Source organism: Kwoniella europaea, chromosome 2, assembly GCF_036810445.1.
Source record: "Kwoniella europaea PYCC6329 chromosome 2, complete sequence".
NCBI lineage: Eukaryota > Fungi > Basidiomycota > Tremellomycetes > Tremellales > Cryptococcaceae > Kwoniella > Kwoniella europaea.
The window spans coordinates 3,741,610-3,753,354 of record NC_089488.1 but is presented as its reverse complement, the minus strand read 5'-3'; the positions used below and the strand labels follow the sequence as shown (position 1 = coordinate 3,753,354).

Sequence of the window (11,745 nt, the reverse complement as noted above, 5' to 3'; positions counted from 1 at the left end):
CTATTGCAGGTCATGGTATAAGGAATACAGTTGCGCTTGGGTATACAGTACTTGATCATTTGTGCTAGATATAATCGCCTCTTCTTCTACCCCCTCTCGAAGTATCTGGAACAGGTAAAACCTTATTATACAATACATCCTCTGCTCTCTTCACTTGACTATCATCAGGTTCAACCCTCCCTTCGCTACTATTCGAAGAATCTAGATCATTCCTCCAATCATGTTTGACAGCTTGCGGTCCACTATCAGCTTGAGCGAGTAACTCCCTAGCTAATCGATCTGACTTTGCTGTTGACGTACTCCCACTCTCGACTGACGTCTGGGAATATGTTGACGGACTAGACCCCTCTGGGCTCAATTCGCTCCCTGGTGTATATGGTGTGGAAGGTGCCGTTGTATCACCTGAAGATGTTCGTTGACGATCGTGTTGGGAGGGTAAGGGAGCCGTATAGGGGATAGTAGCCGAGAAACTTGAGGATGTGGAAGCTAAACTAGCACTAGATATCCTTCGGGGTCCAGTGCGACGCTTCCAGCTCGATCCTCCTCTCAGGAAAGTCTGCGTGGTTTGGGGCAGTTTGAGGCTCTCATTGTCTGTGAGGGGTTGATGAGGTGAAGGAGTGATGATTGGTCTAGGTCTAGATTTCCTGTCTTTCTCTTTCTCTTTTCCATCAATGGGACGAGGGGATTTAGAGTGATGCAATTTGTTTGAGATCTTACTCATCAGATGGGAAAGGGAACTTGAAGGTTCCTCTATGGGAGTGTGTGATCGAGGCATTAGAGAGCTACTTGATGAGATTGGAAATAGCTTAGAAGAAGATGAGGTGGTAGGTATATCTCCAGGTTGGATCGGTTTATCTATATTGTCTGCTAGTCCTGGTCTGATTTCAGCTTTGACGTCAATGTAGTCTTCCCTCTTCTTCCCTTTGTCCTTCCTCACCTCCTTTCTCAGCATAGAACCGCTGGACGTCATTTCGCTTTGCTGCTCAGTTGGGGCGGACAAATTTGATCGTTTTGTCTTGAATTCTGGGTCGGCTACTAGCACTGAGTCTGAGTGATCGGAAGAAAATAGTGCCAGTACCTTGATAGCACGTAGTACACGATCAGCATCGTCTCTTATTAGGTGTTCCATAGTACACTAAAACCTACCTTGTCCAAAGTACCTATCAGACCCTCGGTTCTCTTCTTCTCTTCTATCTGTTTTGGATGTTCCTTGGATCTTTGAATGACGGCTAGTTCTTTTCGTATGGCAAGGACTGTGTGTATTATCCTTCATATCTCTACTGTATTAGCCACATTTCCCTGAACTACAGTAAAAATCACAATGCCAAGGTGAACTTACACTTTCATCCCAAGTCCTTCTCTCTTCCATTCACTCGCTATTTCCTTCAGTGTGTCAATCATTCCCGGCGCTAAGTACTCAGTAAAAACCATCAGGTGATTGACGATACTTTGAACCTCTACATTTTCCAGCACTTGCAGGCCATCAAGGGAAGGATCGTTAGCTGTTTTATCTGGACATGATCCTTTAGAATGACATACCCTGTAAACCTTTTTCAACAGCTTTTTCAGCTCTCATAACCCCATCATCTTCTAATGTCCCTTCTTTCCTTTCGATCATCAGATCTTCCACATACGACTTGATAATCGCCACATGCTCTCCAAATTCATCTATCATCCCTGCGCTTTGTTCTCCTACGACCTCTTTCAGTGATAATAGTACATCTTTCTGCATCATCAGGCCAATAATGAGATTCTGGACGATTTCGGTAATTGGATTAGGGGATGGCGAATCATTCAGTGATACGAGGATTCGGTTGACCAAATCTGAGATAGCAATCACCAAACATGTCAGCTATCTGAGGAATTACCAATACATTTCTAACATATTCTGCGAGGGGACTTACCAATACAAATGGCCAGTGAGATCAGAGTCTTTGACCAAGTGACGTCCCCTTCCACAAGAGGACCTGGTTGGATCTTTCTAACGGCTGCTGTTGTAGGTGACTTTGAAGGGGTAGGCGGTACCCACGATCCTTTTGATGATAGTCTTAGTGGAGCCCATGCCTGATGATTAAATCCCTCAGATGTCGCACCTTCTTCAGCTTTCGGAAGTTCAACCGGTACTTCTTTATCTAGCTCTTTGGGCTTCGATGTCATCGGAGCAGGTGACCCTGCAATGGGATTGGGAACATCTTTCAGATTTCGTGTCTGTGCAAAGTCTCTCGTTGTCGAATGTCCAGAAGTCTTACCGTTCCTTTCTTGAGCATTAGGCTCTTTCTCAGGTAGCTCAGGATCATTCGAGCCTGTTATCTCTTGTGCCACTTTAAGCCCTCGTTGAGCAACATCATACTCCCCTTTGGCGGCTTTCACTTTCATCCTCGCCTCCTCCCTCTGTTCTTGAGTTATATCGGGGGTAGTCACATACTCTTTCAAAGCTTTATCCCAGTTTGCAGTAGCCTTGATCTGCTTTTGGACTGTTTCCGCCTCCTCAAGCCCTTTCTCCGACTTTGGGGAGGACGCACTGCCATTTTTGGCGATTTGGGAGAGCCCCTTCTGACTTTGTTTAACCTTTTGCTCCAGATACATCACCTTCTCCTTGGCTTTCTTCTTATCACTCTCGCTCAGTCGTTTGCTCTTGTACAATTTGATGGCTTCGGCATATGAGCTCTTGAGCTCTCTCAACTGTTCTTCTAGCTTCTCCACATCAGAATTTTCTTCGAATGGAGATGATACACCTTTTGTCCTCTGCTTGCGCGGTTTCGATGATTGGTCAGAACTCACGGTGTCCTCAGTATCGTTCGGAGGGTCCAGGGCGTGTGATGCCTTGATGGCTTGCTTCAATATCTCCTCGATCTTCTTAATCTGCTCTTTTGCTACCTCCCTACTCATTTGATCCGACTCAGGGGACTTGTACATTTTGAGTGCTTCGCGATGTTGCTCTTGATATCTTTTGATTTGCGCTTCTATCTCCGCTCTTTGGGGCTGAGTACCATCATAACTACCATTTTTGTCTTGCGATAGCTGAAATTCCATACCAGGGCGTCGTGGAGATGATTTTACGAGAGTTTTTTGGTCGTTTACTTGTTGATCACTGGTAAAATTACCTTGCACTTCTCGCTTGGTGGCTGCAGACCTGACTTCTTGAAGTCTCTCAAGAGCCCTGGACAGCTTCACTTCGGACAGTTTGACCTGCTCTTTGGCCTTCTTCTTGTCATCTTCAGATAGATCGGCTGTTTTATACCTCTTGATCGCTTCTTGGTGCTGCATTTTGTACTTCTTCACAGCAGCCTCCAGCGAGGTCAGATCTGGCTGCGACTTCTTTAGCGGCACTGTAGGGGTATCAAGCTCGGATCTCGGAGCGATTTTGTCTTCTCTCGTGTTTTGGGCACTGATGACCTCGTTGGGATTTTGACCTCCAGCCTCTTCCGTCTTACCTTGCAAATCATGAGACACATTATCATCAAAATGCCTCGGGTTCTCCGCCACACTTTCAGAGGTATTAGCGGTCCTGGAATCCTCTTCTTTACTATTGAGCTCCTTCAAGGCTTGCATTGCTTTCTTCAGTTTTGTCTCAGCCACTATGACATTTTCTTTGGCTTCTTTCTTTTCGATCTCTGTCATACCGTCGACCTCCAGTTTTTTCACGGCATCTTTGTAGTGTAATTGATACGGTTTGATAGTCTCTTCCGGGTTCTTGGCCTCATGATCACAATCATTCACTCCCTCAGCCTTCTTCGACCCTTCAGCCTGCGTATCTGAACATCCTTTCGCTGCGAGTTGACCCTGTTTCTTCTCTCTAACACCATCCGTCTGCTCCTGCCTTTGCTGGGAGGAATCGGCTTTGGTTTCCGCTTTGGTATCCGCTTTGATGTTCTTGAGAGCTTGCAGACTCTCTTTCAACTTCACCTCGATCCTCTTGACGCTGACTTTCGCTTGCTCCCTCTGTTCCTCGGTCAAGGCCCCAGATTTAAGTTGTCTGACAGCCTCTTTGTGCCGGATTTGGTATTGCTTGACCATCTCTTCCAACCTCTTGACCTTGTCATTTCTGGGAACGACTTTAGACTTGTTGGACGATAATGGTTCAGCAGCTAAAGTTTTGCTTGATAGTTCGGGTTTGGGTTGAGGCGATTCTTCCCAGTCTGAAATCTCAGTTTTCGTATCTTGCTCAACGACCTTGTGATTCCTATTGGTCTTTCCATTGGTCTGTTTCAGCTTCTCCAGATTTCTCGTACCTTCCTTGATTCGACTTTCAATGCTCCTTAGATTGTCCTTGGCTTCTTTCTTCTTCTCCTCAGATAGAGCCCCTTGTCTATACGACTCCATAGACTGTTTATACTCTATCTGATACTTCGTGAGAGTCTTCTCTAGGTCTCTGACCTTATCTTCAATGTCATTTTCTGTGGCACTGCCTGGTCCTGATTCCTCTACTTTGGATGGCTTTGGCTTTGTGTCACCATTGCCATCATCTGTCTTCCGGGAATCCGTCTTTTGCTCTGTCTTATGAGCTTCTAGAGCTTGTATCGATTCCTTCAGCTTCCCTTCAGCTTCCCTTCGGTCGTCTTGATATCCTCTCTGATACGTTTTTTCTTCTCTTCAGGAAGACCTTCAGCTTTATAAGCTTTGATAAGCTCTTTGTGGCGAATTCGATATTTCTGGACAAGCCCTTCCAGATCTTCGCTCTTCTTGTCATTGTCTTGATCAGGTGTTCTAGTAATCTGCTCTCCACTTTGGGATACATCTTTGATATCCTTCATCTTGGCAGCACTATCAGGCTCCGTTGATCCATCTTTGGCCTTACGGGCACCATCTTCACCCTTGGCATGGTTGGCGTTTCGTCCATCCGGCTTTTGCGGTGAATTTTGAAATGCAATCAAAGCTTGCATAGCTTCTTTCAGCTTTCCCTGCGCTCTGACAACTTCTTTCTTAGCAGCTTGTCTCTGATTGTCCGTAAGATCATCTACCTTGTATGCTTTCATAGCTGCATTATGTCTAGCTTTATATTTCTTCACCAACAGTTCCAGCTCTTCCTTCTTACGATCGCCGCCACGTTCAGATGGCCTCTTCGATCTACCCGATACGTCGTCCCCAGCAGGCGATCTCCTCATCTGGCGATCTTCAACCTCAACATCCTCACCGACTCTCTTCAGAACCTGTTCATCTGACTCTTTTTGGTGCATAACGTCAGTCATCGGATGATCACCATCACCTTTATTTCCTTCTCTCTCCCCTTCCACTTTCGGGGTCTGCCCTTTACCCTCCAGCTCATTTCTCGCTGCTTGAAGCGCTTGCATATTTTCTTTCATTCTCATGTCAGCTTTTTTCACTTGCTCTTTAGCCGCTTTCCGTTTCTCCTCACTCAATCCTTCCGACTTATAGATCTTCATGGCTTGCTTGTACAGCACCTGGTACTTTTCTACCATCTCTTGCAAATCCTCTAGGTGTCCATTCATCTTCTGCTGGTCAGCAGTCAAACCTAGACATTCATTCTCTGGTAAAGCTGTTGCATTTGTAAAATTGTGCTTCCGCACCAGTGGTGTATCGTCCTTGGGTCCCTTCCTTGCATCCTTCATAGCTTCTTTTTTGGCAGCAAGCTTCTCTCTACCTTGTTCAGCCTCGACGAGTTGACCTTTTAACTCCTTCCCCTCAACCTTACGAGTCGAACCTTGTTCTCTCAAAGCTTGAGCAGCTTCTTTCAACTTCGCTTCTGCCCTCTTCACCTTCTCTTTAGCTTTCTCCCTCTCATTTTGATGCAATCCCGATGTCTCGTAGTATTTGACAGCATCGGAGTACTCGGCTTTATACTGCCTGACAATACGTTCTAGCTTGTCTTTCTGACCGAGCCTTTGATCTTGTGAACGGATCTGCCCTTCAGCTGACCGTGGCTTTCCGCGTTCATCAGAGGGTCTAAGCTTGGTCATCTCCTCAGAGCAACTGTCGCGATCCTTGACCTTGTCTCCACTTTGAGAGCCACTCATCAATCGTCCTTCTTCGTTAAGGTCTTTCTTCCCATCATGACCAGATTTCTCCGATGATTGAGTAGCATCACGCTCGGTTCCCCCTCCATTTTTCAGATGTGATGATCTACCAATCTCACCTTGTACGGACTCACATTTCTCACCTTCGTATTTCCTCACTTCTCTCATAGGGCCGGATCTCAATGCTGGCTCTGCGGATATCTTTCCATTTCCTGCAACGTTCTTGACATCCTGGGAGGAAGAAGGTCCTCTGGTCTGGCGATTCTCTTCAGCAGAAAGATTCATCTCTGGTGGGTGATGATCACTGATTGTATGTTCTTGCATTACAGGTAAATGAGGGTAGTTGAACGGGAAACTTAATGGAGGTGAGACCGGATAATATGGATGTATCGCCCATCCCGGTGGCTGACACCATCCTCGATTCTGGGCAATATTTGGTGGTGTCGATGGGTAGTAAGGCATAGAAGGTGCGGTACGAGGTGAATGACAATGAGGACAATAGGGCGGATGTATATTTTCCAGACCGCTTTGATAATACTCCGCAGCAGTCCCCAGATTCTGACTGGTTCCAGGGACACCGTTGACAGCTGGAGGGGCTGTCTGAGGCTACAGTATACCGTAGCAATGGTGTGGTGTATCAGCTGAGCTACAAGTCCTTCCCATCTGGTGAATGTATAAAAGGGGAACACAAAAATACATACCTGTTCTGTCTGGAGTTGGTCAACCAAGAGATTTTGTGGACGAGCAAATTTATCAGCTATAGGTGTTCTGGAAATCATCACCGTCTCTTCATCACAATCCTTAGGAACAGGTGGAATAGGCGGTATCTCCTGAGCTGAGAGTGACTTCTTGTTGTATTTGATGGATTTGAGCGATTTGAGAGATCGTTTCTTTGATAAAGACGAAGCGCTAGATTTCAATCGTAAGAGGATATCAGTAGGTTTGGACTGCTCTGCATCTCCACCTCGAGGAACATCATGTAATGGAGTGGGGGATGGTGAGAGCTGTGCACTGTCCTCAAGGGAGGTATCGGTTATGATCGGCTTGGGCTTGGGTATAGATTTGGCTTGGGCTTTGCCTTTTCGCAGAGGGGTATCATCAGGTTTAAAATTCGAAATAGGTACAGAAGACGTTCTGGTAGTTGGCTGTATTTGCATTTCTTCCTGCTGTTCCCTTTCAGCATGTTCGAGCTCTTTTTGTTCATCTGTAAATCTCTTCAACATCATATACACCTCTTCTGATATCCCTATATTATTATCATTCCTTTTGTTGTCGGTATCCAAAAGTGTCTCTTGATTCTTGATAGCAGGAAGAGTTTGAGAATCTCTAACTCCTTCACCCAGATTATTAGTCAGCCCTCTAGCTCTCTCACCACTCTGCAATTCTCCAGCATAAATCCGTACTCTCTTTTTAGGTGTGAGTAAATCGTTTTCGTCAGTAGGTAAATCCGGATCAGCTTCGGCAGCTTCTACAGGAGTAGAATGTTTGATCTCCTCATTAGTCGGTGGTCTAACCTTCCCCTTCCTAAGAGTACGAGAATGTTGGGTCCTGCTACTACCGCCTGAGATTGGTGAGAATAAAGATCGGAATGAGAATTTGGGTTTGACCCGTTGAGGGATGAGCGAAGGAGGTGGAGTGGTTTCTTCGCCTGAGGAAGAGGAGTCAACACCTGGAGGAGCAAACATGATTCAAGGATATCAGGATGCACGGGTAATTAGATAATCGATGTGAGAGTCAAATTATATGCAATTTCAAGGATTTTACTTTTTGGTTGATGGCAGGAATTCATTTTGCAAATACTGTACAACTGTGATCACCTCGGCCATGCTCACCATCATAGCGAAAATCGTATTCGACTCGAATGTGTTTTTTCGCGATATTCTCCTTTCTATAGCTGATTATGGATAAACCTTTATAGGTTGTTCGCTATAAAGGATGTTGAATGCGTCTAGGGTTAGAGCCAGTACGTAATGCGGGCGGTATATGATCCTTTCAACTGGGATCTCGTGACATCTTAGCGAGAGAGAAGTGTAGCCATACATCCGCATGATGACGTGGCTATATGTATCTGATAGTTTTGATAGAGGATCAAATGAACCTGTAGATGTACCGAGGTGGAAGATGTGCCATTGTGTACAGTACTTGAATCACCGGCGGCGGCGGAATTAAGGGAGCTCTCATTTGCTGCTCGGATTTCAGAGCGAGCGTCGGGGATGAGCTGCGCCAATGATACAATCGGATTGTGCCGAGGGGATGACGAGCTTACTCACACCACGCAACCAATAAACAACCACCCATTTTTATCAGATAGCCAACGAAAGGGGGAGATGCCAATGCAAATTAAAATAACCGCACGACTTCACTTGGATTTTACACTTTCACTTATAGATAGATCCTTTATACTGCAACCTATCCGATAGCAAGTGCAAAGATGCTAGGCAAACTCACATCCTTCTTATCTTCCTCTGAACCACTTCCATCCTCTCACACCGCACCAAGACGAGCAGACTCCTACGTCGCTCTATCAAAAGAACTGGAAAAAGATCATGTACCCGTATCAGAGTCTGATTGCGTATCATGTTCAAATCCCTGTGCAACTTCGGACGGCGACGGAGCAGGAGCGGGGAGTATAGCAGAAGTTATATATGATGGTAAATCATATGAAGAGTATGTATTGGAGAAATACGGTGATCTAGGGGAATTACCTAAAGGGTTTGATATGGATTGGGAAACTGAGTTGCAAGGTTCATCAAAAGGTGGGAAGGGCAGGGTAGTAGTAATAAGTACTGGTAAAAGTGATTGGGAGAGGGATCATGTGGTAAGTTGACTGATCATTCCCACAAATCTTCGTTCACTTGGAGAGAATAATTGATGTTAAATCTCATTTGGTTTGGTTGGTTTGGATAGGACGAGAAAGGTTCTCTAGCTCATCACTTGGACAAAGCCATCTCATCTGCCCCCTCAATACCTTCTCCTCCGAGCAGCAAATCGAACAAAAGCTCTTTATCGTACATATCCCCTTCTGCTTTTCCAGCACCTTCCCAACCGTTGTCTCACCCCATATCGACTCCACCATCATTATATTCATCATCGTTGATCTCGCAATCTGACGATCCATCCGATCAATCCGTACTGGTATTCCCAGACTGGAAGGTCGTTCATGAGATTGATAATTCCCTCAATGGCGCCAAGGCATTATACAAGAATCAATTATCGGGTGAATTGGGTAGAGCAGGGAAGAAGGGTGTAGATGAGGATGATGAATTGGCTAGAAGAAGGAGCTGGGTACTACCCTATCGGGCGGTTGTGTTACTTTGTGAGTGATGACAATCCATCAATATGACCTATCGCAACTCTATATCCATCATCTCATGCTAATACCGTGGATTACCAGGCTCCCACAAACGCCGAGACAAGCGATGTCATATTGCCGCTCCCCTCCTCCGTTCCGCGCTGCATACCGTACTATCGAAATACGATATAGACATTGACGAGGATGGATCTTCCCTCTCACACCTTGATGGACCTCCTTTAGAAGAGATCGAGGGGACAGACCAAGAGCGGGAAGAGGAAGTGGGTAAGAGGATAGAGGGTATCGAAGGTGTTCAAGGAGGTGAAGGAGGTCAAGTGGGGATATTCAATATCAATCATTTGGGTGGACATAGGTATGCTGGGGTGATGATTGTAAGTCTTCGGAAATGGAAGTGGATTTGCTTTAGTCGTCGTAAACTGCAATACTCCCTACATTATATTCAACTTAACATCTCATACGTTCATGTTACTTATTCAAGTATGATCAGAAACTCAAGCTGACCATATTCCCCACCACAGATCTTATTCCCCTCAGGAGCTTACATTTCCTATGGAAGGGTTACGCCACAAGAGATACCTAGAGTAGTAGAAGATACAATCTTACAAGGCAAGATCGTCCCTGGATTACTAAGGAATGCAGTGGGTGTTCAGAGGGAGATTAACGGTGGGAAAGGATTTTTGACTTGGTAGGGTTCCTCAAGGGATATTCTGATAGGATAATATAGATTTTCTGGGTATTGTAAATATGGTGACTTAGAAATTCACATATATATATATATATATCATATAGATGCGATGTATTCTTTATACTAGATGGATGGCATGAACGATAGTGTTTTGATTATCGATCAGTATGACTCATGTAATGCGATTACAGTATCGTCAATTGGGTTGGATAAGTTTTGGTAAGACGATAGCAGAGCTGAGCGAGCAATCTAGAGTACAATCTGAGGTAAGACCGTGAGTGAACTACGCTATTGTCCTATACATTTACATGGTTTGGTACAAATTAGGAGATACACGTTTCTGATATACATATATATTCTATATTTATTAAGCAAGCAAATAACAAAATTGATCACCAGGGAAAAGAAGTTTTGAACAATCGATTATTTCGACATTCCCATCGAATGAGACTTGAACCCATCTCTATTCATCTTTCTTAGACTGCAAATTCTTATACTCTTCTTCGATGACTCTGATGAAATCCTGAGCAGTATGGCCGTCCTACGTCAAAAGATCGAACCAAAGTCAGCATCGAAGAGTGAAATACGAACAGTCACCAATAAATTATGAATCATAAATGTCCATAAATGATCTTGAGGAATGACGATACGAATACGTTCACTCACATCACAACCTCTCCAGATTCCATTATCAACCACACATCTCCTCTTTCCCTCCGACCTGACAGTAGAGGCAATATCAATCGTACAGCTCGTAGTTATATTCCTATCATATGTCTCTTGGATATTCTCAATTAAAAGCTTTCTAGCTTGTTTACCCAACTTTTTTAACTCTATTTCTACATCATCCTCTTCTTCTTTAGACTTGATTTTCCTTTCGATACATCTACCTACACCAGACTGGTCCCAATCTACTCCAACAGTCTTGATGCATTTCCTAATCGATTCCTCGTATCCAATGGATTTTGGGAAATCCGAAGGATAGTTCTGACATTGTACCACAGCATACGCTTTATCGATCGGTAGATGTTCATATAGACATAATTGTTGAGCGTTACCTATACATTCGATGAGGCCGTGTTTGCATGTCACTCCTAACGGTGCGGTTGTATTGGGTCTAAACGAAGAACAGTCATGTCAATATTCATATACGATGAATACCGTGAAGGTCTGAAATTATGGTAACGGTGAAGGTGAGATAGATGGTGAGCAGGGAAAGAACATGACTCACGTTCCGATATATCCCACTTCCAAATTGATCTTATCCAATATACCTTCTTTCTGAATCACCTATACCACCCAGCTATCAGTAAATATCTCACGCAGTAAACACCAGCCGAGGTAGACACTTACACCTTGAAACACATTCTCACACAGACGCTATCATATCGCATCATCAGCTATGAGACATCGCTGATTGCTAACAGTATACTCACAGCATCTGGACATCTAGACATGACATATAACGAGACGTTCACTTTGTCCCCGGGCTGTTCTTGAAGACTAAACGGCTGTTGTTCATGTAAAGGGAAAGAGGCTGCTAGACCAGCTAGGAAGGGGAGTACGAAGAACGAGCGCATCTTGGTGTTCTGATGATTTAGGTCTTCTGGTCTGATCGAATCTGTCTGAAACAGTTATGTGCAAAGTATTCAACTAGTGATAGCTCAACTTGTTGTCATGTTATTATGCTCATGCAACATCAATCCTTTCACCCCCGCTCTGGTTTCGCCCGAAAACGTCATAACACCTCATTAGGAATAACTACATCACGT

At 44.6% G+C, this 11,745-nt stretch overlaps 3 protein-coding genes across 3 annotated transcripts; 1 reads left to right on the top strand and 2 right to left on the bottom strand.

Moving 5' to 3' along the window:
• Window positions 1–64: 64 nt before the first annotated feature.
• On the bottom strand, window positions 65–7,660 carry V865_007749 (uncharacterized protein; the record flags this gene model as incomplete). Its single annotated transcript, XM_066231491.1, has 7 exons — window positions 65–1,078; window positions 1,147–1,267; window positions 1,340–1,472; window positions 1,540–1,824; window positions 1,905–4,508; window positions 4,580–6,581; window positions 6,677–7,660. 7 exons carry the CDS (start codon window positions 7,658–7,660, stop codon window positions 65–67), a joined length of 7,143 nt encoding a protein of 2,380 aa, XP_066087588.1.
• Window positions 7,661–8,406: 746 nt separating this feature from the next.
• Window positions 8,407–9,977, top strand: V865_007748 (uncharacterized protein; the record flags this gene model as incomplete). Its single annotated transcript, XM_066231490.1, has 4 exons — window positions 8,407–8,793; window positions 8,883–9,291; window positions 9,370–9,659; window positions 9,807–9,977. The coding sequence occupies 4 exons, from the start codon at window positions 8,407–8,409 to the stop codon at window positions 9,975–9,977; spliced, it is 1,257 nt and encodes a 418-aa protein (XP_066087587.1).
• Window positions 9,978–10,436: 459 nt separating this feature from the next.
• On the bottom strand, window positions 10,437–11,553 carry V865_007747 (uncharacterized protein; the record flags this gene model as incomplete). The annotated part of the gene is made up of 5 exons (XM_066231489.1): window positions 10,437–10,514; window positions 10,640–11,090; window positions 11,205–11,263; window positions 11,327–11,353; window positions 11,410–11,553. 5 exons carry the CDS (start codon window positions 11,551–11,553, stop codon window positions 10,437–10,439), a joined length of 759 nt encoding a protein of 252 aa, XP_066087586.1.
• Window positions 11,554–11,745: the final 192 nt, after the last annotated feature.